This window comes from Nelusetta ayraudi, unplaced genomic scaffold (genome assembly GCF_046127955.1).
Source record: "Nelusetta ayraudi isolate G7.1 ecotype Tasmania unplaced genomic scaffold, CSIRO-AGI_Nayr_v1 ptg000002l, whole genome shotgun sequence".
In the NCBI taxonomy this organism is placed as follows: domain Eukaryota; kingdom Metazoa; phylum Chordata; class Actinopteri; order Tetraodontiformes; family Monacanthidae; genus Nelusetta; species Nelusetta ayraudi.
The window spans coordinates 8,322,014-8,348,181 of NW_027466052.1; the positions used below are offsets into that span (position 1 = coordinate 8,322,014).

The 26,168-nt window shown below is 46.3% G+C and overlaps 1 protein-coding gene across 9 annotated transcripts in view; it reads left to right on the top strand.

Moving 5' to 3' along the window:
• Window positions 1–1,034: 1,034 nt before the first annotated feature.
• The window catches only part of plekha7b (pleckstrin homology domain containing, family A member 7b), a 66,862-nt gene continuing 41,728 nt past the window's right edge, over window positions 1,035–26,168 (top strand). For 3 of the 9 annotated variants that reach the window (XM_076022054.1, XM_076022063.1, XM_076022143.1), the window contains exons 1-3: window positions 1,036–1,626; window positions 1,781–1,857; window positions 2,001–2,058. In XM_076022054.1, coding sequence (XP_075878169.1) covers window positions 1,478–1,626; window positions 1,781–1,857; window positions 2,001–2,058 — 284 coding nt within the window. In that variant the 5' untranslated portion in view covers window positions 1,036–1,477. Of the gene's footprint in view, window positions 1,627–1,780; window positions 1,858–2,000; window positions 2,059–17,362; window positions 17,474–26,168 lie in introns of those variants that run through there. The other 6 variants (XM_076022084.1, XM_076022091.1, XM_076022118.1 and 3 more) reach the window with 4 other exon arrangements.

Genomic DNA, 26,168 nt, shown 5'->3' on the forward strand with positions numbered 1-26,168 from the left:
CGCCCTCTGACCACAATCTCTATCTCACGTGGTTTACTGGTGTTTCATGTCGACCAACATCAGTGAGTAATTTTTCTTATTGCTGATTTGTTTTTGTGATGCCATTGGCTTTAGCTCTTTTGTCAATATTGCCTGCTAAGAAGCTTGGAATATGGTGAAACATGCCCAAATATTCCATTCCTCATTACAGATATTGATTTAACAGGACAAAGTCTTCTGATTGATAAGGCATATTGCACAATACACTTTCACTTTCTGCAGGTGTTTTAAATAGTTTACAGTGTTAGACACTGCTTCGCTCTCGTATCTCCAGGGCACAGAGTCAGACCATAGAAATGCACTTCCTGACTTTGTTAAGTGGTGTTGTGAACAGCTTCCTTGACCTGAACGTTTCAAAAACTGAGACTTTCAGTGATTTTAAGGAAGAAAACAAAACAAGTATGTGAAAAATAAAATCTTTGAATCTGGAAAGGCAGACACCACAGCCAGCGTGATTCATAATGTAGATGGCGCTGCGTTTTGACTCTTGGCTTCTGTTTAGTACCAAGACAGAGCCAGTCATTAAAAAAGGCTCATTTGCTGCAGAGAACTTTATCCAAATCTGTTCTGCTCGCTGTGTGCCAGTCTCGCAATCTGTCAAGGTTGAAGGACAGGACTTGCCTGAACGATAGTAAGAGTTCTTCATGATCGGAACCAAATTGACTGAAAATCGTGTCCTCCAAATAGACAATATGCATCATTAAGCATGACGTGATAACAAATAACAATAATAATGATAATAATGAACTTTAATTCTCTTTCAGTCTGCTGCCTCCCAAGAAAACACAATATTGCTGTTAATGTCTATCATCTTTTCTCCTGTTGCAGCAGAACAAAGCAGATTTTTCAGGACATTCTTTTATACTGTGGTCTTTTATTCCATTTACTTTTTTTAATATATTTTTTTATTGCAGTTTCTGCCCTTGGTGACCGCGCCTGTTTTACGCCTTTTGTCTTTTGTAATATTCCCCCTGAGCCTTGTTCTTGTCATATATCTTCTGACACTCTTCAGACTGTAGATTCTCAACTCGCCCTTCAGAGATAAAGTTCTACATTCAGTATCTGTTCATGGAATCTGCCAAAAACTCGAAAGAGAGAGAGAGAGAAAAAAAAAAACGACTCCTCGGGCATTAAAAAACAACAACAAAAACAACCCCAACAGCAGCGCTCGGGACACAGTATTATCCTGGACTGTTTCAGTCAAACGTCTTGTAGTTGAGCAGCTTTACAGCCCCCCTAGGGCTACACCTTCTTTAGCCTCCGCAGCGCTGCTCTGTTGTATTTATTATTCTTTAATCATCTACCAGCGTTAGCCCGCGAGAACGCGGTGGCTGCTCGAGTTCGAGTTACACTGGGCAAACAGAACTCGGCTGAAGTGTGCTCCGGCGGCGGCATTCTTCCCCTTTAAAACGGCGCCGCAGCCCTAGCGGCGGCTAGTATGTGGACTCCCTGGAAAAGTGAGCGGAGGGCGAGAGAAGGAGCGAGCCGAGGCTGCGGAGAGATCATGGCGGCACCTCTCGGACGGGACGCCCTGCCAGACTTCTGGTCGTACGGAGTTTGCAGAGATGGCCGCGTCTTCTTCATTGAGTGAGCTTCGTTTATTATCCTGGCTATTTTTTTTTTCTCTCTCTCTCCCGTCACTGGCCAGGGGCTCCCTGCCCGTTACGGAGCTCTCGTTTGGCCGCGGGATGTTGCTTGTTTCGGTTAGCGTTTAGTAACAGGTGTCTGTCTCGTCTCGCAGTGATACAACTCACAGCACCACTTGGCTACATCCACGCACCGGGGAACCTGTGAACTCGGGACACATGATACGTTCAGGTACGACGCCACCAAACTGGCTGTGATTTGTTGGGTGGGGGGCAAAAAACAAACAACACAACGCACCGCAGGCTGGGTTTCTTCGCTGCGTTGTTTCCCTTCCACTGGACGTTTGCTTATATATATATTGTTTGTTGTTATAGATTTGCCGAGAGGATGGGAAGAGGGCTTCACGGACGATGGAGCCAGCTACTTCATCAAGTGAGTAGCGCCGGAGCCGCGTTGCAGCGTGTGGCGGCGCGAGGAGGGGGCGGGGGGGGAAGCTGATGTCGGCGCCGTTTTCTTCCGCGTGGTCCCGTGTTAAGACGCTCTGAACCCATGTAATAATATGGAAGCTGTTCCACCTTCTTTCGTGTTGCTGCTATCCAACACGGCGGCTCCAAAGTGGATAAACTTGTTTGATCTGTGGAGCGCACGCTAATTATAAATGACAGTTGGAGCGCGGCGGCGAGCATTACGCACCGACAGAGGTCCCGTTGCATAGGTGAACGCAATTACCTCCGGCCGCATCGCTGGAGGCAGAGCGGCAGAGGCTCGCAGGATAGGAAGGAGGGCTATTAAAATTCTCCTCACATCCACCATGCAGGACCTCCACTCTCCATTAGATAGGTGTACGGCTCCGGCGCGCGCGCGCGCTGCGTGCGTGTGAGACTGGAGATGGGGGTGGGAAGTGGTGGGGGGCTGCTGGAAAGGTTGCAGTAAAGGGGTGTGACCGAGTGGTGACAGAGATGTATAGCATGATTGCATTATTGAAGCCAGGAGGACAGGGTTTACAAAGTCATCGCTCAGTTCATTGGCCAGATTTTCACACACGCTCCCAGAATAAACACTCTGTGTGTGTGTGTGTGTGTGTGTGTGTGTGTGTGTGTGTGTGTGTGTGTGTGTGTGTGTGGGTGGAAGCGGGAGGAGGGTTGTAAGGTTGGGAATGAGCCCCATCAGCTGGCACATCTGCAATGTTTTGCCAGCTCAGGAATTAATGCGTGTTGCATCTCCATCTGCAGTGTTATTACACAATGGATTTTTTTTTTTGTGTGTGTGCGTGTACATTGCGGCTGTCTGTGTGCATCAGTGTTAATGCATTTCAGTTCACACCGTGCTCGAGAGCGGGGCGACCAGCGCAACCAGCAAATCATGCTGAAAGGAATCAGATAAATCAGCTAACAAAGACAAACAGAGCGGCCGCTCTTCCATAAAGGGGAGACAAATTGTTGTTGATGAATCATTGTGAATTATGATGTTTGTTCCCTCCCTCTGTTGGCGATTAAGTTTTGTTTGTTTTACTAGACAGAGCGATGTCATGGCCCTTTAAGTTTGCCGCTGTTATCCCAAACAGAAGCCTTCTGTTTTCCTTTAGTTGGTCTGACAAGTCGCTAATAAGAGGTCAGTGGTCAGTGATGTTCTTAGCATTAGCCAGACCCTGCAGCTCTCAATTAGTATTAGTAACTTGTAGTCAGAAACAAGCTAAAGCACCACAAAAGACTTGAGCTGCTTTTTCTTTCTGATCTGCAATGTCTTAACATTCAATGGGCAGTGAAAGAGAAAAAACAGGCATCCAAAGGCTCGAAGTCAAGACATTAAATACTCATGGCTAACAAATTGTTACCACTGACACCAAGAAGAAAGAGGGGGCGTTTCGTGCCTCTCAGCCGGTGCAGCTTTCCCTCCATGAGGAGCGAGAACAATACCCCGGCAAAGTTGCGTGATATATGGCTGCCTAAATGTCAGGGCCGCCCGCTGCATGAGCATACAACTGGTTGGACCGCTAACGCCGTGAATGGATCCTGTTTTCCTCCTGCTCCCACTGCTCCCAAGTTAGTACTTCAGTGGTTTAGAGACGATTCTTTGGGAGTCAAACAGTGAACAGGAAGACAGTGCAGCAAGTCGTGGCCCCATTCATCCTTTACAAACTAAGAATTCCATGTTCCCTTTGCGCGTTAAACAAAACACACAAACGTTCCACATTAAGATGATTACTCGCAGTCAGACTTTTAAAAAGCGCGAATACAAAGGTGTTTTGACGGAGTGTTTACCATTTTGACCCTGAACCAGGTGGCCCTCGCACAATCAATATCTGTCACTAGTAACACATTGGTTATTTGGTTAACACTGCAGTAAGGACACAGTCTCTACACACCGATTTACATCGGCCTCCAACACGTGCAGTTTTTTTTTTTAATAGGTCTTACACTCACTGTTTGCTCTCGACAGACTGTAGCATTCCATGTTGAAATTCGGTGTGTGTGACACACAGCTGATCAGTGCAGGGCTCAGATTTGGAAACAACGTGTTCATTTTACTGTATCTCTAATGTCATCAGTGGTGGCAGATTTCTGTTAGAAATGTCACCTGTGTCAAACCTATCTGGCTTTTAACTCCAGCACTCAGCTAATTAGGCCATGAGTGGCTACACAGGCGTTCCTTATTCATCAGCACTTTGTTCTCAGAAGCATGACACGGCTCGGCTGATTAAATGTAGGGGGAAAAAAACAGCTTACGCTCGAGGAATATTTTAACAGCTTTGATGCGAGATATGCCCTGGTTATTGATGTTTGCTGGCAAAACTGAAACCCTGACGGGAGGGAAGATGGCTCCACCTCAGAAGGATTAGGACTTAAAAACACATTAGAAAAATTGCAAAGGATCACATGCTGCGCCCTCATTCTAGACTGCTGAAAAAAAATCACTAGTGTTGGTTTTTATGCTTGGCAGTAATTCTGGCTTTTAAGTTTAACTCATTAACACCACAGGGACAACCTCAATTAGGACCAACGTTGTGAGTCCACCCCCCCCCCCCTTTCCACCTCCCCGGTGAGCTGCGAGCCATGCGTGTTTTTATGTTTGTTTAAAATTTCATCTCACGCTCACATCATTTCCACTTCAACGCCTGGGTCTATGAGACGCTTTTGTTTGTCCAGCGCACAGCCACGAGGTGCTTTGATAGGACCCACTGCTGGCTTTCCCTTCTCATGTGCTGGCTCTCCAGGAAGAGTACAGCAACAAAAACTTCAAGTGGGACTGAAGTCCACACGCTGCTGCCCCTGACAACGCTCGGGAGATTTGGTTGTCGGTGTTGATGGTGGAATTTAGCCGAGGTGGAGTACAAAGGCTAGATTGTGTAGCCGCTGCTGTTGGGCGGGAAAAAAAAAGGGTTGTGTTAGGGTAATGTTTGTTCAGAGGGGTCGAATTTTATCAGACAGATTAGGTTACCAGGTCTCGTTGAAGTTTTGTTGAAGAGTTATTCATGTTTGAAGTTTCACATTTGTAGTTTCACTATTGTGAGGACTGGGTTATGGTTATGGCTATTTTGAGTTGATAGGTACCTATTTTACAAAACATTTATTTTGAGATGGTATGTTAGGGTTAGGATTAGGGTTAGGGTTGGAGTTATTGTTCGGATTAGGGTTAGAGAAAAGGAGTTAGCGTTCGGGTAAGAGTCGGGATTAGGGTTGGGGTTGGAGTTAGGGTTGTGGTTGGGGTTAGGGTTGGTGTTGGGGTTATGATTGGAGTCAATTGGGGTTAGGTTTGGGGTTGCTGCTGATCCTGCGGCTCCCAGTTGAAGGAAATTCGAAATGCTCTGAAATTTGATCAACGCAACACAAGTTTTTGGTATGGGTTGTTTTTGGGTTTAGGTTTTAGACATTCACCGAAACACACAACAGCTTTGAGTTGGGAGTCAAGTGTTGTTCACCACCAGGCCATCTTCAGCGCTGACAAGTTGAAGATGTGTGACGACCTCAGTGTTTTAGCTCTTTCTAGGTGGTTTTGGAGATTGGGAAGGATAAATTGAGGAGGCAGGACCCTATTTCTGGGATACCTGGAATATCCCAATTATTTTTTGCATACTCTACACATAACTGAGGTACTTACATGTGCAGTCCTCAATCAAGAGGAATGCATAGCTGAGTAGGCTAAACTATTGATTTTGTTGTGGGTGACCCGGGAATCAGCTCTTGCTCCAGGCAGGAGAGCCTTATTTAAAAAAAAAAAAAAAAAAAAAAAAAAATCCAACGTGTTTCTATATAGAGATACTTATGTCCTTCCATACTCTCTATGTTGCAGCAGACAGGACACCTAATTGTGTTAACCTGCTGTTTGTGGTGCATGAGACTGGTGTTCAATTCCTGGTTGAGGCAGCTGGTCTATATATGATATACCTCTGCAGTCCAATGTCAAGACTGATGAGTCATGTGAGAGTCCCAGGTTTGATTCCTGCTCCAGGCAACAGAGGTAGTACTTGTCAACTTCTAAACGCTTGGCATTGAAGCAGAAAGGACAGCTCATTGAGTTAGACTGCTGCCTGTCGTGTGGGAGACCTGGGTTCAATTCCTGCTTGAAGCCACTGAAATTTACCCAAAGTTTTGTTCCTATCTATGTGTGTTTGAGGTACTTACAAACCTCTGCACTCAACTGACAAGAGGGGTGAATATCTCACTGGGTTAAACCATTGGCTGTCATGTGAGAGACCCAGGTTTGATTCCTGCTGCAGGCACTTCCCTGTGTGTTTAGGGCTCATTTGGGATTTAAATTTTGTGGGCCCTGAAAACAAAACAAAAGAACAGAATGACTATTCGATTTCGGACATGTCGAGATTTTGTTCCCTTTCCCACTTTTTTGTGCTAAACCATCATAGAACAGTCTTACCTGCATGTTTTGGGTTGATCTGGGACTTTTAATCTTTTGGACCCCGAAAAAAAAAAGACACTGTGCTCCTGCTTCCAATTTCATGCTAAACTGTCATAGTACAGTCATTTCATTGAGTTTCGGTTCACTGCAATGACTTCAAATTTGAACAACTCCTCAACGAAACATCATAAAGACTTGGCAACCTGACTCATCTGATATAATTCAACAATTCTAAATAACCCTAACCCTAACACAACAGAGAGGTATCGGTATAACCTGTGCCATCTTGTTGCAACCATTGCAAACCATTCTTTAATTCTTTTGACCTCCTTTAATCATATTAAAATATGATAAAATCCAATTTCAGCTAGTGGCACACTGTTAATAGAATTTCAGTGTTTGTTCAAAATGAATAGCTGAATGCGTAATGCCCACTAGCATTTTCAGTACGCTGAGCAGTGCTCACTGGAGAAGGAGATTGTTGCCATCTGTGGCAGCAAATTAAAACGAAGTCTGCCGCTGTCATACTTCTGGAAGATCTCCAAGGGCATGACCTGGTTTGAAAATCATCTCCAACAATCATGCAATTTCTTTTTTTTCAATATTACAAATGAATCAGGCTGTTGTGTCTGGACAGACATTAATGAAATGATTAAACCAGACAGCAAAATACATAGTGAGGAAAAGAAAAGACGTGCAAATCAGATTTCCTTGGCAGGAGCTGTCCACCATATCACTGCTGGCCAGCGGGCATAGAGAGAAGTGCAATTCTATACCTCAGAAGGACAAAATTGAGCCAGCGGAGGTACAATGATGTCCTGTTGAGGACACAGTTCGTATTGTTCAGTGGTCAAACTGTGTGGGACAGCACGAGGGAATTATTTGGCAGAAAGGTCGCAGAAGGCTATGCAGCATAAAAGGCTTTTGTCTCATCGACGTGATGAGATGTGATGATTTACCCTCAAGTCCTGCGGAGCCTTGTGGAGTTATCTTTTTTCTTTTCTCGGGTGTGCTGCGGCTTTGTAACTGGCTATTTTAAAAGCAGACAGCGTGGGTTAATTAGCGACATGATGTTGTGGGATTGTTATGCAAGGCAGATGATAAAAGAGAAGGAAAGTTAAGAATCCCAACTTTCTGGCCAACTCCATGCAGCTTTGCTGCTGAGCTTGAACGTGGTCGTTGGTTGACGTCACAACTTTTCAGTCGAATCTGAGATTCAGCACCTAGTCTTTAGAAACACTTTTTCTCTTTTTGGATCATATTGTACCTCTCCCGGTGCCGTTTTACAGAAGTCACAATGCTTATATCTGTATTAAAGTTGTACATATGTTGTTCTCTTGTTTGCCATCAGTTGAGAGTGTTCTAACTGAAGCTAAACCTCTTTTGTCTTTGTGGATCATTTTTGCAGGTGGACAATAGCTAATATACTCACAAACTAAAGAAACCTGCTAATCTCTCTCTTTTTTTTTAATCCCAGTTATTTGACTCACTATGCCACTCTCTTGGAACAAGTTAACGCCAAAGTTAAACTTTAAGCTCAAAGCTGATCTTTGGGATGTATGGAGGCTTAAAAAAACACAGTGGTTAGACATCAGTTGAAGAGCCCACTGGGTGTTCTCGATGAGCCTGACTGTGCAAAGTACCTTCTGCTGCTTTTACAAAGAGAGTGGAGATAAAAGGGAAATTTGTTTGGGAGTTGCTGATGAGCGCTGTGCATTGTAATGAAGAAAACCCGCCTGTCGGTGAGTGCCAGTCAGACGGAACAGCTTTCTCCACAGGCTGTGGAGGTGAGACGGATCAGTGCGAAAGCTGCAGCAGCGTTAAGGTGAAGCGAGAGTGAGAGAGTGTCATCTGATTTATTTATTTATTTTAAAATCAGCACAGCAAGGACAGAGGAATCTTAGAGTCTGTTAGACTGTCTTCGGTCGTGCCTGGCTGTGAGCTCTGCCTAGATGACGAACAGACAAAGATGCCGATGAAATGGTTGGTGCTGCCTGGTTCACGTATGTGAAACTGTGGTGATGCAAGTGCTCTCCAGAGAGCAAACATTAACGTGATGTAGACTCCGGCTGCACCTTTGTCAGATGACACAATCTCTGAGGTCATTACACCTTTTCTCACACGGCCCAAGTTCATTTGACGTGACTGGTTAAAGTGAGAAACTGCTTTCGCTCACGTTGTGGTCATTTTCTTGGTCACATGGGCTCGCCGTGCTGTTTAACATCCCCCTTGCAGAGCTCCGCACTGTGCTGCAGGATCTGTCTTCTACTCTAGTGCCATTGTTTCCTACCAATGTATGCAACAACCCCTGAGTGCAGCGTTAGTGGGGTTAGGAAATGGATGCATGGACGCACAACAGTCTCTCTCCAACCAAGGAATCTGATTGGCATTTGACAGGATGTATCACTTCACTTGGCAGGTGTTGGCTGATGTCGTGATTGGCGTGTAATAAACCAGATCAGTCAGACAACTCACGATTGTAATGTTTATTGCAGCAGCAATACATGTGGGAGGTGTGGCGTGCGGGCTCCGAGCTCATCACGCCTCGCAAGGGTTTAACGCTAACTGCGTTTCTATGACTCCTAGAATTGGGAAAACCTAAATATTGCAATAAAAAACTGCTAATGGAAACACCTAAACTTCAAAAAAACTCTCAAATATGGCTAAAAGGTTTTGACGCTCTCACAAGGTGGTTTTTCCAGACGCATCAATATAGAGGTATATCACAAAACACATTTACTCGTCACTTGAAGTGAAAATGGTGCGTTATGTTTGGATGGAGGAGGAGACGGAATATTTTTTTCAAAGAGAAAAATATAAAAAAACAAACATTCTTGACAGCAAACAACATTGAAATGCAGATTTAATCGCAAAATGTTTTGTACCTTCATCGTCCTCAAAGTGAGATCTCGTAGGGTGAGATTTTAACGAGAATTACGGCTTATGTGCTTCACACCATTCAATGAAAATTTTTTAGAAATATTGCTTACATTTTGCAAAAAACTGTAATGGAAACACAGCTACTGGCATTATAGTGAAGAGAAAGCATATATGAGTGATGAGGAAAACACACACAATCCTGGAGCCTGCAGGTGGATGCGGGGCTGAAATCGCGGGAGCAGTGCTGATGCAGGGCAACGCGCGTTGACAGGCAGAGAGGGAGCCGAGGGACCGGGCAGTTTAAATAGAGCGCCAAATTATCAAGGTGCATTTGATAGGTCCTTGTGGAGGACGGAGCATGTCACATGTATGTCAGCTGTGCTCCAGTTGGCCGCCTGAACTGACTCTCAGGTTCGCCTCATTTTTTGAATTTGTTATGGTCGTTGTCTGTTCCTCTTTATACTCTTTTTAAGTATACAGTGTTCTTCCTGTTGAATATAATTTGAATAATAATAAAATATAACATGAGCGGACGTGCTGTTCTGCAGGATATTTGCATGCTGCCATGTGACTCTTATCTACAGCTGTGCTCCAGGGATATTGCTGACGTGTAAAAACACCATTAAAGTAATCCTCAGACTTGGAATGGGAATAAGAAAAGGTGACAGTAACCACAGGACTGGCAGACTGACTTTTATTTTGCATCATAAACAGATGTTTTAGTTCAGCTCCTTACAATGAAGAATAAAACACGTCATTTAGTCAGCAGCCAAGCTGCATTAAGATCATCTTTTTACTGTATTTGGCCCATGACTAAATGTGTTAGACCAGCAGTCTAGACAGAAAAGCTGCCTCATCTGTCTGCATTTTATAAAGTGGCGTCTCCCCTTTTGAGGTGAAGATAACGTATCATCTTTGTCGGACGGCTCTGCATCGTTGCGGTGCGTTGACGCAGTGTTTGTCATGACGCTCACCTGTCTTGGCCCCCGCAGGCTTCTTCCAGGTGTGCATAAACACGCTTTTCAGTGGCGTTCTCAGCCATCTTTCAAGCCAGCGTGTTGAAACAGTGACCTTCAGCAGGAAATTGACACCCCAGGAATTGTTGTGTCAGTCTTGATGAAACATCCTAATGGAGCACATCACTCCTTTCCTGTCTCCGGAGGAAAAAAATTCAAATAAATGGGGGCATTATTTTATGACAAGGGCCTCCAAAACGCTGCACCGCTATATTTGTTGTGTGGCGTGATTTGTCAAGTGAGTCACACCGTGTTTGTGTTTATTATAGATATGCCCTTATAGAAAAGCTGGGTGGATTTGAGTTGTGGCTGCTGATGAAAAGCATCAAATCACTCACTGACTTTTCTTTTTTTTTTTTTTTTTTTTTTTAGTCCTGATTGCAACCTTTAAGCCAAGACCTGACAAATATAACCTGTGCAGATAAACAGTAATTTACCTCCCTTGGTATGTCACACTTGTCCTCCCACCGCATGTGCGCTGTGCGGAGAGTGGAACTACCAGTGAATAAGAACCAAATGCTTTTTCAAGGTCAAAAGAAGAAGCACCTCGATGTAGTTAAGCTTCTAAAAAAACACACACACACAAAAAACCACTTTGCTTCCTTGTGCAGCAGAAACAGACTGTCGGAGCAGGTCAGCTATCCAGGCACTACATTATCCTGCCACGTCAACATAGGTAGAAAGTAAGATGATGGCAACGATGCAGGAGTTAACCGCATTTCCGCCAGCAGATGCATGGATATTAAAATTGATAGTGAGGTTAATGGCCAAGAAAGTGAGCGGTGAGGTTGCAAGTCTCCTCCCTCTCGTTGTCGTTGCTGACTATTTGTCATCGTCCTTGTATCATGCTCAAAATGTTTGCCGCCGTTGTGTTTTTGCAGTCCTCGCTCCGCTGCATCCTTGACGTGCTCTGAACCCACCGGTTTGCGCTGTCACTATCTTGTCCATACTAACCATCGTCACGTCAAGATCTATAAATGGCAATTTAAATTGCATTTTACTGCAGACTCGACAGCGGTGATGACCAGCTAATGTTTGTGCTGCAGAATAGAAATGAGGCCATTAACCAGGCCCTGTGTTTGCCCTAGCAATTCCAATCCCGGACCCCCCCATTCCAGTGGAGAGATTAAAACCTGCAGGTCTGGGCTATACATGATGATAAACTACCACCAGAATGAGTCATTCACCGTCCGGGCAGCTTATGCAGTTTAAGTCGGAGCCGAATCTGCAAGAGGCAGAGCAGAACGAGGGCAGCGAGGATGCCCAAGCGGGGATGGGGACCTGGTGTTGCAGCTGCCTGCCGCTTGATCAGGGGTCGGACTTGGCTGATCATGAAACAGGGACGGCTGCAGAGCTGCAACTCCCTCGTCTGGTGAGGGAGAGGAGTCAGACTCTTCCAAGGTATGCGGCTTTGACACCTTATCACAGTCGAGATAAGTTTCTTTCAGCGCCGATTAAAGTCGGCGCTGTCTTTAAACATCCCTGCGTCCAAGTCTGCCTGCGGTGACCTTGCTAAGACGCTGCAAGATTAGTGCAGTGCAAATGACATGCAGTGTGACAAACAGCTGATTAGAATCTTTATTATATTTCTTCATGCAAAAATATGTTTTCTAATTTGTTTGTCAAGATATTTAAGAAGTAGAAAGTGTTGTCGCAGAGTCTCCGTGCAGCAAACATCCTTTGTTTGATCGACTCCAGACAACTGGTTTTCTGCCGCATTCTGTCAGAGCCACTGCAGAGCGATGCAGGTCTCCCGCACGCTGCTCTCAGCACACCAGACGGATGAGGAGATATGATTATTTTGCAGCCGCACAGGTGTAAGATGGATGATGTGTGTAAGAAAGAGAAAGTCCGACAGAGCAAAAGCGAGACCTTACCTCTTCACCCAAGTACTTATCGTGCTCGAAAGTGTTTTCTGTGTGAAAATGATGAGCTGCTTCTTCTTCTAAAGAACCTCTGTTGGCAGAGAAAATTTACATTTAGATCAAAAATACCAAGGTGAAGGTGGGCATTTATTGAAAGTTAATGTCTTTGGTGAAATGGATTCCTTGTGAAACTGAGAGTGTTTTTTTTAAATATCACACTAAAAATGTGATTAATTTTTTTTTACATTTTAAAAACCACACAGCATGTAAAGCTCGCTGTATTTATTGTTGTCATTGAGGAAATGAAAAATGAATTGTGTCTCCCTGAGGCATAAACTGCTGGGATGTGGATTTTGCCAGCTTGACTAAATCTCATCACCTTCGTCACGTTTTTTTCGACAACACTCTGGCTGAGTAGTACTGCGCTGATGACAAGCAGGCTGAACACGTGTCACGCAGAGCAGCTTAAAAGGAGGGAATTCCCCCCAGGAGCTTCCAAAGACCAAGGCGCTATCAAGAGACTGAACACAGGACTCAGACAGGCTGAATACACAACTCCTAACGCCTGCTAATGCTCCTCAGTGGCTGCTGGAGCGTCTTAATAGGCAACAGTTTGCTCACAAGTTCAGCAGGACCCCTATATGAGGTCATATATTTATGCTGTTTCTTTCTTTTTTTGCCTCATCTCGGTTCACTCAATCAGGTCAGGGCAGAGAACAATCTGGGACTGTCAAACACTTGATGAGCCGAACAAAGTGATGTTAAGTGAGCTCCAAGTCCCTGGGAGAGCAGGAAATCATGGCGCGCCATTATTGAAAATGACTCACAGGAGCAGCGGAACACCGGCTGGAACAATTCGCAGCTATTTTTAAAGCAGTATCGCGTACGAGTCCACTTAATTTCACATTGATTGACTGGTCTGTGGCCGTGTAGTAGTCAAGGCACTTCACGGTGTTTTATGCAAAGCATCCCCCCCGTAGGGTAAATTGCTGTTAGAAATATACTGAATGATGTATGTTCATAAATGACCTTGGTGACTATATGTGGAGTGAACAGATGAGTCGACAGACAGTGTCTAGTCATACAGTTACAAAGAAAGTTAGATGAAGAGCAACATGCGGCACTCATTATTTTTCTGTCGATGACCTCGGATGCTGTCAAAGGCTTCGCCTTCAGTAAGCTTTTGTTGAACTGTGGATGAAGTGTTTGACTCTGGGGTAAAAAAAATCAGCTTGTTATTGTGGGTGACCTGTTGATTATTCACATCGCCATTAGTAGAATGTTGAGCATGAGGGTAAATGAAAGGGTCCGCCGGGCCGCCAGCGCTGGGAGCAGATCTGCTGTTTTGGGGCGGTTTCACTCGTTGCAGCATTTATTGAACACATCGACCGCACGACTGTCTGAGCTCTCACCGACCAATCCAGTTTAATTAGTGCAGCGCTGTCAGCCTTATTCCTTATTCATGAAGGGATTGATTTTCCTTTTTAAGCATTTTTCAATTTGTTAGTTTTAGGCTGCGGCAGCCTCCCCAGCCGGATGTCTGTTGTTTTTGGAATTTGCTTAGAAAAAGTTTCTAATTGTGCGTCAAAGATTAGGGGTAATTTCTCATCACTGACAGAATGTTTGCCTCGGCGATGATGCGGTTGTCATGAGCGCATTTGCCGGAACGTGCTGTTCTGTAGGTTGCCACTAGATATCGCCGTTTAGTCTTGAGATGGGATTTGTTTTTCTGGTGTTTACAGACCTCATCAAAATCAAAACTCTGTTATTCAGATTCTTTTTCTTGTTGCTGGATCCTGTTTCTTTTTGTTTTCTTGTTCTTCGACACGTCTTTATTCTGTTTGTCTTATATTTAGCTTTTGCGTCAGTGAAATGTCAGCAAAAAAGTGATGAGTAATGTCGTCAGGTCGTACCCTCATGACTAGATGAGTGTCACTAGATTTGACCAGTGGTATCTTTAAAACAAACCTATAAGCAGAATCTCAACGCCGACCAGGTGCATTTATGAAATAGCTGTTATCTTCTCTCTGACAGACTGGCTTCATTACTGTGTAATTATCGCTGTACAACAGAGCAGAGGAAGTTGCAGTGAGGTATAGATGTTGACGTCGGCTGACCATCGTACATATCGACCTAAAGTCACCACCACCACACTGCATCGGGCCTCTCTTCTCCGCTCCATATGTCTGACTGTGGATTATTGAATTGCAGCTGCAGCAGCAGCAGCAGCAGCTCGGCTACAGTCTGCCGTCCATCCTCTCCCCGGGTGATGGGGATGCGATCTGATAAGGAGGACTCGGGGTGATACCAGCGTCTCTGGTTGCAGTCAGAGTCCAAGGTCAGCACTTTAAAGTTGACCGTGCAGCACAGCGAGCAGGGCAAACGCCGTTTTTCCAGCGCAAGAGCAGAAGTGACTTGCGAGTTTATCGGTGAGCAAGGCCCATGACACATCCACCTCTTTATCATCCTTACGGTAACGGGGCGAGGGCGTGTTTGGTGATTTTATTACTCTTGTGGGGAATCCACGTCGGGCTGCGTGGCAGAAGAGTCACAGGGAGTGTCGGTGAGAGGAGGCTGCGCTGAAGCAGCAGTTCTCGTCCCGTCTGACGCTGCTTTTTGTGTTCCTGTGCCGAGCGCAGAGTTGAAACAGACTCCGTGGCGCACGGTCGGAAAAAGCGAAAAAGGGATGGGACCTTCCTCGCACATTGTCCTCAGGTCTGGGAGAGATAAGGACATTTGAAACATTGCAACCTGACATATGTCAACGTTTGGCCACTTACTGGTGAGTAGAGCACACAAACTGAAACCTGGAGGATAGCCTGAGACTCACGGAACACCCACTCTGTCTTAAAAAGAGGGTTTCGTTAGATATATATATATATTGTAATCCAGGTCTAATGTTTGGGATTGTTAAATGTTATGTGCTTTTTCCTGGCTTGTTATATGCATGTAAACATGCTTGAGTCCAATTTATTGTATGCTGTTTCCTTGAGAGATTATTTGTGTTCTGAAATCACATGTAGATACTTTATAACCTGTGAGGAAGTTGTCGTCATGTCAGTAGTTTTAAGATCTTGACACTTAAGAGTCAATGTATAGTGCACATGTGTGCTATATGCATATATACTGTATATTGACCCCAAGTGACCTCCATTTGCTCTGTCAATTTTATTGGCTGCACTTAAGCAAATGCATTTGGTTCGTGCAGGAAACACCGAATTTGCGTCGTGGTTTGCTTCCAGTAATGAGTCATCAGCTCGATCTTGCAACATAATTTCCCTCGGACCGTTTCAACTTTTGAGCCTGAACATTTCTTAAGTTCACAAAGCGCTCCGCTTTTGCTACAGTCGCCTTTGCGCCCGCTGTTGCTGCTATCTTGCTGGTTTAAAGATCCTAATGCGGGTGCGTTCCCAGATCGATTACTGACCACTGGCGGTGGCATCACTACCGCAGCTCTTATCGCAGAGAAAGGCCTTCATTTGCAAGTGCCAGGAGCCTGCGTCTCCTGCCGGGGTATGCTAATGAGACGTGCCAGACAGTGCAGATGGATGAGAAGGGGCAGGGGTGAAGAGCAGGATGGAGCTCGGGGGAGGAGGGCAGCCGCATCTGGATGTATCGCCCGCATGTGCTGCGCGTGCTGTCAGTGCAGCCGGGGAGTCGACTTCCTAAGTGCTCGGCGGTCGCAGGAAACATTTTTCACCGCCTCCGTTCCCCCGAGCCACCTGCTTTATAAGCTGATAGCAGGTATTTGTGGCGGCGAGCACGGTCATCAGTCTTTTCCGCTGTTAGGTCATAGCCCCGCCTCCACTTTTATATCTTGCGTCATAAAACTTGTCACGTTTACACATTCCTCCCTTACTGATGCAGCTGTTGTTACCTTTGTTGTCACTCATGAGGCTGAGCGGCACTTCTTGTGTGTTTCACCTTGATTATTACCCGGTTATTATCAGTTATTACCAGATGCCGGTGTTCCACTGGAATCTACAGCAGCCCTGAAGCACAAAGCACAAACGCAAAGCATGGGAGACGTTAGCCATTGCTGATTGGACGAAGGCGCCGTCTGTCTTTGGAACTGGTAGTTATAGAGACAATAGTGAAATGAATTTCAAAACAAATGATGAGAATCTATAGCCAAACTTTTGCCACTTGAAAAGACGAATGGCGCGTTTGTCCAATCAGTGTCGAAGGTTGTCATGTTTTGTGCTTTTGCTCTTGAGTTTTACAGTTCAGGGGCACCTGTAGTGTGACAGGTAGAACCAGACTCAGCTTCAGTCGACAGACGCCGCCGCAGCGAAAATGAAGTGTTATTGAAAGTGAGTGGGAAATGGATAGAGTGTCAACGCAGCCTTATTGTCTTTTTTCCTTTGACTGTGTAGGAGAATGTGGAGCCGGCAGATAACTGCTTCTCAAAATAAGCCTGTTTTGTCTGATCAAATGTCAGATGTAATATGGTCGTGAGAGGGGTTACTCAAATTGTTTCTTTGTACTATTTTTATTCCACACGTTTCATATTCTCTCTACCGTGACATAATGTGTCGCGCGAAAGGTGCTGATCGCTCCGCTCACTGCCCCGGCCCTGCGTTGCCTCTGTGGCTGCAGAGGGAATGAAACAGTGAGGTCGTCCTGTTTAGGGGGGGGGCGCTGCGACTGGACTGCTGAGGTTCGCATACATTAGCCGAGAGAAGCAGGGGAGGTGTGCGTCTGAAAAGAGCACCTCTGCAGGGAAGGAGTGGGTGAAGAGAATGTGATTACATGGGCTACGGCTGACGCTTTTGTACCTGGGGTTTTAGTTGATGCTCCGGGGGCCTCGTACACCATGTACTGGGTGAGCTCGGCTGCCCTTAATAATACCTATTACAAGCCTAATGCTCCCGAAGACAGGCGGTAGTTCAGCGATCGCATGCATTTTAAGCTCCGCCTTGGCAACCCCCCCCCCGGCACGGCAGACGCGGGAAAGAGGATGTTTTGAATGAAGTGATGCCTCAGTGCACAGCAGAGGACGTCAGCAGCAGCAGCAGCAGCAGCAGCAGCATTAGCAGCACTACCAGCTGAGAGGAGTACACACACTCATTCTCACGCTCACACGCGCACACTCACGAGGGGAGCGGCGCGGCGAGGAGAGCGCAGCGGCGCAGCAAATCACAGAGCCGCAGCAAACATGTTGGGCCAGCCGGGACGGCAGACGTTACGGGTGCCCTACAGGAGGCAGCCGGCGCATCGGGCGACTCTCAGGTGTGTACCAGCGTCTCTCTGTAACGCTGTCGGGAGGGCACGGTGCCGCGGAGGAGGCGCGTCTGGGTGATGAAGCGCTCGGGACAGCATGCTGCTGCCGCTAATGCCGCGGAGCGCACGTGCAAATTTTTCTCGAGAGTGCGTCGGCCGGTCATGGTTGGAGGCAGGAAGGCTGCAATCCGTGAGATTCCCTTGGGGGAGCGTGCACGGGAAGGCGCTGTGTCAACGCGTCGGCCACTGCTGGCCGGAGGAGAGCGAGGGGAGGAAGGGAAAGGCTCGCTGCAGTGCCTCAGGAGCACAGGTCACCGACTGCTGCTGCTGCTGCTGCTGCTGCTGCTGCTGCTGCTGCGTTGAAGTCAGCACAACTGTGATCGCTCATGCTGATTACGACGCTTCTCCATGGTTCATTTTTATGCAGAACCATACCCACCACCACCACCACCACTTCTCTTGCTCCTCACGGAGATAAACTTCTAAGAGGAATGTTCTTGTTTACATGCCTTTGCCTTTTCATCCGCAGGACAGCTGCTGAGTGCCCGGCCCACACAGGCAGGCAGGCAGGCAGGCAGGCAGGCAGGCAGGCAGGCAGGCAGGCAGGCAGACAGGCAGGCAGGCAGGCAGGCAGGCAGGCAGACCTCCAGAGATATAATGTATATACAGGCGAATGCAGCACCACATCTGCTGCTAGTTACATTTTCCACATGCCGGCACATGATTTTGTTCCCTTTTTTTCTCTGAAGCTGTACATGCAGTCTGAAAACAAAACCCCTGCACCTCCAGAGATGGTTGAGTGCTGTAATGTTTGGTCGGCGCGGCGGCAACCTGCACTTTTCAAGCTGTTGTCTCCCCCACTTTTAATTGGGTGACGACGCAGAGACCCTGCCACACATCGGCTGCCTCCATATCTGGCTTATTATCATTCACTAAGGCACCCAGTGTGAGCCGCAGCAATAAGGTTACTTTGCCTATTTATCATTCCTCTATGTGCTCCGTGATTGGGCGGCCTGCTTGCGGCGCTCCCGGGCTCGGAGGCAGCAAGCCGGAAACCTCCGGCTGCACAGTTACACCTACACGTATAATACTAGTATGAGATGCGAGGCTGGCGGCGCAGGTCAGCCCCAGTCAGTGTTGTTGTTGTTGTTGTTTTGCAGGTTGTGTCGCTTTAAAACACAGCATCTCATTTTGGCTTTGCCTCAGTCTTCGTGGTGGTCTCGTTTTTTCCCCCTTTCCTTTTTAATTGGCTGTGTAATGGCCGTTCTTGCTTGGTCTGCTCCTACTCACCGCTGGACCTGTGATCTCGTGTTCAGTTCACTCCGGCCGCCCCAGTGCTACACGCCTCGGCTCCCAATTCCCCTTTCATCCCTCGGCCGCAAAGTGAAATGTGGCCGAAAAAGTCTGCGCTTCATTTGTATGCTTAGCCGGTAATAGAGGTCATGGAAGTGACTTACAATGGCTGCGCGCTTTCGGCTAAATCTGGTGCAGGGACAGACTAACGTGAATTGGTGTCAGTGGAGGGAGGAGACCTCTATTCAGCAGCATTCCGCCGTTTTCCAGAGGGACTTTTTCCTACCTAAGAATAGACATAACGTTGATCTGTAACGGAGGGTTGCGCTATTTGAAAAAGGAGTGCATTTAGTTTAGTGCTGTGACCTTCCTAAAATATCCCAGACTGTGATTTAGCTCCCACTCGAATGGACAGAGTGGATATTGGAGGCGAGGGTCTCCTCAAAGAGCTGCTTGGCAGATGTGGCCTATACCTTCCTCCTCTGATGCCCGACTTAATCAGCCTCCTAAGTCCCCACAAGCTCTCCCCGTGCTGTCAGGATGCAGAGATCTATAAATAGCCTGGAAAATGCAGTTACCCTCCACTGACAAAGGGGAACTTCACCTAATTCACTTGATTCATCAGGTAAATTCCTGGAGAAAATGAGCGTAGAAGCGTTAAGAACCAAGCTGTGGAGTGGAGGGGACTGAAGCCAAATGACAAGACTATTTTTTCCCAGACTATTTTCTCTTGCTATTTTAAATTATGTCCAGTCTAGATTTCAAATTTATCTGTCGCGTTCATAATATTCCCACTGAAGTAATGGAAGCCAGATGCTCTTGACGTCATCGGAGCAGACAAAACAGAACAAAAAAAATCTAAGTGATGTAGTATTGAACAAAAAATAATCAAAAAGAGATTTTAAAAAAAAGAGACAATGCACCAAATATGGAATTCTCGGCTGACTACATGCCTGGCTGTTTTAAAAACTTGCGCTGATATTTTGTTTATGCTGTTGTTTCCCTTTGTTGTGCCAAGGAAACAATAAAGCAGTCAAAATTAATCTTCTTTAATCTTTTAAATCTTCAAAACATCCTTCAAAGGAAAGCTGTTTCACGTGAAAACGAGCCTGCTGGATTAAAAAAAAAAAAAAAAAACAGCTCCAAAAAAAGACAGCTAAGGGAAGCATAGATAATAGACCAACATCAACAGCTTCCTCACCACATCCCCACTCGCCATCATCAGCCAAACATCTCTGCTGAAGCTGATGTTTGACAAATACATCGTCCTTCCATCTGATTTCTATCACCGCTCACCGACTCAGGCTCGCGGGGGGTGCTGTTGTCTATCCCGGCTGTCTGGGAGCAAAGTCTCCCACCATACATCGTACCACGATCAGAACTTCTGATCCAAGTATGAACCTTCAGCGCTGCCAGTGTCCGTGACGGTGAGTGAACTGTGAGGGCGTGTCGACGTCGCCTCAGGTCTGTGAGCCGTGTTGTCTGAGCTCCCCCACTGGGAGTGCGTCCGCCAGGTCTGTGCACCGTGGAGTTTGTTCTACTGCGAGTGTGTGATGAGAATTGCAGGGGAGGGCTCCCTCAGAGCCTCCGAGAACTTTGGACACAAAGAGAGCTTATGCTCCCCCCCCCCACATCTGCTCCAACACACACACACACACACACACATACAAAGAGGATTTTTGGGGAGTTTTGGGGAGTTTTGAGGAAACTCTTGGCCGTACAAGCGGTGAAGGCAGCGACTGCACAGCCGACTCAAACACTTCTGCAGGTCTGCTGCAGTAATGTGTTCTGCGGGAGAAGAGCCTGGACGTCCTCAGGGCAAAGATTCTCCTGCAGCAAAATATTGCAGCCGTCAACCCCTCCCCCCGCAGAAGCCTCGGTGTGAAAATTTGATGACTTTGTCACAAATGCTCAGCAAGTTCGTAAAAAATAATGTAAAGCTGTCGACGGGTGCAGCGGTTCTCTCGCTGGATAATCTTAAACAGCAACACTGTCCAAACAAAAAAAAACACACTGGTTTTTGATATTCTGGCGTGTGCACGTTTGTGTGAGTGCGCGCAGAGGAAGCACGAGGGTATTTAGCATCGGATTGACATAATAATGCCTCTGACGTGATTGTGTAAGGGATTTTGACATGTTTCCCAGCATGAGGTTTAGCAGAATCCGGGTGTTGGAGGTGACCCTCCCGCTTTGGACAATGGCAGTGACGCGGCTTATATAAAACGCTTTCACGGAAAACAGAGCGTATCCTACTAGAGCGTTTCTCCTCAGGCGGCTCCAGCGGCTCTGTGATGGCACCCGCTCCATTCACAAATGCGAGCTCAGGGCCATCAACCCGTCCTGCCGGCTAATGGCACACTCTGTGGCCTCGCTAAAGAGGAGCTCCTGTGTGCAAAGTCAGCAGTTCATTATTATTATTTGTAATTTGTTTGCATTTTGTTTTGTCACTAGATTCAGCAACTGTCTTAGTCTTGCTGTGCAAGTCATGTCTCACAGTGGCGGAAGCACTTTTTTCCGGTTCTGATCCAGTTGCCGTCCCGAAGGCTCGCTTCCTATTGCCACAATCTGTTTTTTTTTTTTTTTTTTAATGATGTTTGATTTGTTTCTGATGTCACTGCTGTAGGATTATGGGGATCAGAGTCCAGACAGATAATCTGATGCCAAACATATGCAATTTGTGTTTGTGTGTGTGTGTGTGTGTGTGTGTGTGTGTGTGTGTGTGTGTGTGTGCGCGCGCCTCGGTGCAGTGTCACCGTGTTTGCTGTGGAAAATGCCAATGATGCTGAGAGAGTCGGACCGGAATCACACTGCAGGTCATGTATTTTTCAGTGTCTAAAAGCAGACAGCTCGCCGGAGCGTCTTGAGATGCGTTAGTAAAATGCTCAGGGTTCTGGAGAGTGACGGATGCTGCTGCATGGGACTGTCGCCGAGAGCCTGCAGGTAGGCCAGCTTTTGGCTCCCTTATAGAAACCCTTATGTAAAGTGTGCCGGGTTTACTACAGGACACGGTGCAGCAACTGTCGTTCATCCTGCTACACAACGCTCACGTTCTCGAATCTCGTCTGCACTTTTTTTTCCCGCCGTTGAGCTTTGCTGAGATAGCACAATCTGTGTGCGTTGTTGACGTGTGATTTACGGCTTTTCGCAGCTTTTCTGCATAATTTGCAAACAACATCTGTGCTGCAGAGAACGGAGCAAGCTGTCACAATTAAAATTCTGTCTTGAGTGGCATAAGCAGGTGCCTTTAATTGATGTGTACATGTGTGATAGTGTTAGCCATGCTTTTATTGTCTGGCATATCAGTGCCAAAGCTGGTGATCTTCTCCTCTCCTCTTGTCCTGCTAAATTTGCTTTCAGACGCATTTGAGAAATGGTTGAGAAACATTAAATCGAGTGGACCTAAATGGCAACCCTGCAAATGTGCAGGGGAATGTGACAGGACCTGGGCGCACTACTAACATACAGTAGCTGCTGGGTGGCGGCTGCTGTCACATGATTACCGGGGAGCAGAAGGGGGGATATCATAGAAAGCGGGGGAGGGTTCGCTGTGCCTCATTTCCACACTAATGAGAATGAAGAATATCGCCCAACTGCTCCTGTTTTACCCCCGGGGTTTGTTAATTGTGGTATTCGACCGAAGCAGGCACACGCAGGTTGACTGCAGCTCCCTTCAATCCTGCGCGATGAGTGGATGTGGTCGTGTCTCTCTGTCGTGGTTTAAATGCAGCATCCCATCAAAACCCTGAGGGGATTTCATTTGGAAGGAGATTGTTGATATGGAAGCAGTTCAGCCGTTTGCAAAGTGACTTTGGTGAATGAAGTTGAGATGTTTAATTCATGGACTCGCACTTCAGAAGCACCCAGACAGAGCTCAGCTTTTTAAACTGGACAAGGTTTGATTGATATTTTCCTCCTTGTTCGCTCTGACACGATCAAGTTGACACACGGCTGCTGCAACCGTGGAGTAACTTCCTCTGTTTGTCGCCACTACACTCAGCCCAGAGCTCCTGTAGGACACCGGATCGTGGGAAGGTTGCGGGTTTGATTCCCGCCAGGAGCCTTGCATATTCTTGTGAACATGTGGTTTTGATTGTGCTTGTTTGTCTGACCACTGGTCTGAGGAGCGGTGATGCAAACTAGATGGATGGACTGAAAGCTGTACAGATACTGTAGATCAATGAGATTTCAGACTGTCCTTATTGCCAATTACTTGTTATTGAGCGTTCTTTTTTCATGTTCAGCTACAAAATAAATTGAATATTTTATTTCATTATTATACTCTTGCGGTTGCATCTGTACTACAAGCTTCTTTATATTTTATTCCAATGCGTTAATCCAGTTTTTATTTCTGCTGACTAGGTAGCAATCATTTGCCCAGTTAAGCCTCCTACACATGGGCGGATGTCCCCGGAGGAATTTATGGATGACTTGGCCCCGCTCAAATTAAACAGAAGCAGTAAAAGTGCAATCAGTTCGCTCCACCTCATGCTACAAGAATGGTGTTTATGGCACCGCCCTTATCAAGAATGCAGCTGGCTGATTTAAACAGCCGCCTGTGATAGGGGGTTTATTTCTGGACTATTTTACATGTTTGAGATTAAGTTTTGCTGTTTTGTTATTGGCTGCTTGCTGTGTGTACGCCGCCATTTTCAAGCCCTCCTTGTATATCCTGCCGGAGATTTTCAGCTTTAGCGTCCCCCCTCCCCCCGCCTCACTTCACATCCCCTTCTGCTCCACATTGCACAGAGAAGTGATTAGCTGTGTTCGACTTTGCAATGTGGGTTGGACACGCCTGCTTTGGGTCAGGATCCAAATGCAAAAGTATGCGGCCTCGTATTCAAAAAGAGACTAATTGGATTTGCTCTGCCTGCTTGAATTTAACTCTAAATATATGGGAAATTGTTTATGTTATTTGATGGATGTGATTTGTGACCATATTGGAGGACTTGCGACTAAATACTCTGCTTTAGTTTGCCTGCCGTTGCTCAAAAGTCCCACATTTGTAATGCGCTGCCCACGTCCAGAAACACAGCAGCCAAACACATCGACTTCAGACATCAACAGAGGGGAGAGCGAGCAGCTGTTGTCCTGCTGACACATTGTTTTCTGTGCGCAGGGTGACGACCCAGCCGTGCTTCACCTCCCGCCGTTAGATGCCGCCCTTTCCGCCGCTCATTTAAATCTCCGTCCTCAGCTATGTTTAGCGCCCGTCAAACCTCAAAAGAACCGAGGTCAGGGACGGCCGTGTTTCTTTTCATTAAGCTGTGATTTCTCCGCGGCATGTGGCCCTTCTGGTTCTGTGGCTGATCCTATATCGGCTTTGACCTTCAAAGACAAAAGTGTCAGCAGCAGGGCGGAGGTGTGTGATCAAGTGCGTCCAAATGCCTCGGGATTCAGCGATCACCCTGAGACAGTGGACGACGGAGACGGGCCGCCTCTCATTTTGTTGTGGAGGAGCAGATTCTAATTGTTCCTGACACTCAATTTCTTTGTAAATTTAGCTCTCTTTCGGGGCAGCTCACACTCGAACATGACTTTTAACCATTTTACACGTGAACACTAGTAGGCAATCACAAGGAAGACGACCAGCTGAAGAAAGGGTAGTGATGGGAATTTGAAGGTGGTGAAGAGCGTTGCTGGTCTTACAATTTCGCCAACTGCTCACCCAGGGAGATTTTCACAGGCAATTCACCAGTCTTCGGATCTTTACCAGGACAGCTGGGGATGTTGTTTCTAACAAGCGTCCTGTAATGGGACCTAAAAATGATTGTTGTCATGAGAGAAGATTTGCGCATTGCTGTTTTCTTCTGAATTTTACTCACCAGTAGACCACAGAATGGGGGATACCACGGATGTCTTGTGTGTCTGTAGGTGGCCGCGAGATTGTCTCGATTACATTTTGAAGGGGTTTGTGTGGTTTTTCTGTTCACTGGTGAGTGAATGCCTTCATAGTGTTGCGATGGAGAGAGGCGAGGCGGGACACGTGGTCACAGGAAAGTCAGAATCCACTTTCTAGAACTTCTTCAGACGTCTAGCAATGTAGAAATGTAATAATAAAATATAGAAGTCCAATTAAAATTCCCACACTTTGGGAAAAGTGAAGGTTGCTTTCTTTGTAGTTGATTTTACAATTATTTTAAATAATCTTCACACAGGGCTGTAGGCCAATAATGGTCATCATCGTTTTACTGATGTAACATTGACTTGAGTGCTTTTAACTTTCAGTCAACATGAGTAAGTGTTGAGCAAATCAAGAGTCTATTTTCCAATATACTGATGTCCATCAGGACATCAAGCATTCACTCTAAGCTCAGGCAAAGAGTTAAGACAGAGGATAAGTCGTCTCTCTGCCTCGATCCCAGCCATCATTATTCAGCGAGTGAGGTGGAGAATAAATCTGTGGTATTAAACAATGAGCCTGCGCTGCAGGGAGCCATTGCTGGTTTGTCCCCGCAGCAGTGCTCACTCCCCAAAATGTTCACGCCTGCTGCCCTCCCCTCCTCGCAGTATTTCCATATTGCTGTTGATACTGTATTTAAGTGCCTTTGGAAGTCATTTTATTATCACGGTTGGAGGCCTCATAGAATCACAATTTCTGTGACAAATGACTTGGTACGAGAGCGAAGTCAGCTCAATTTGTGCCAGCGGAGCTGAGGAACTGCTAATGTGCCCAATACTCTGTACGACTGTGTCCCACCAAGGCCAGTTTCTGTTTGCCACTGGCAGGCTGTGAATGCTCACAGCAAATTTATAACAATGCAGCAGAAGCATTTCTTCGTTTTCTATTAATTTCTTAAGGTCCAGGATATCAATGCTTGCATGATGAGTCCGTCACGCTGGCCTGATGTAGACTTTGTTTTTGTTAAACCTCAGCATTAAAAAAAATAAAAAATGTTTTGGAGTGACATGGCCTTAGGGCCACTGTGACTGTGACCAATTGTGCTGTGTCAGATCTCTGTGTGTGGTGAATGTTAAGAAGGTGACAGCTCTTTCACATTCTGCCAAAACTGTCTGCCTGTCAGGTTTCTCAGACACTGGCACCTGTTTGTGTTCTCCAAGTCTGTGGTTACGACTGATTGGTTTGGTTCGCCGGGTGAAAGACCCAGGACAAGCCAATCCAAGAACCACAATGTTTTGTTTCTTCAGCCCAAGAACACCGTACATTAATGCATAGTGATGCACAAGCGGTCACCAGCGGGGTTGTAATGAGTCATACTGAGGAGTGAGTCATTCAGACCCTCCGTGGTTATAAACAAAGATGATGGTGATGATACTTGCAAATGAGTGCAGTGAAAGTGAAAAGGCCAGTCAGTCACCGGCTTGCTGTCTAGCTGGCTGGCTTCCGTCTTTTCCACACTGTTAATTTCCCATAAGTCTGCAGAGAGACTGCTGAGACAATCCTTTTAGAGAT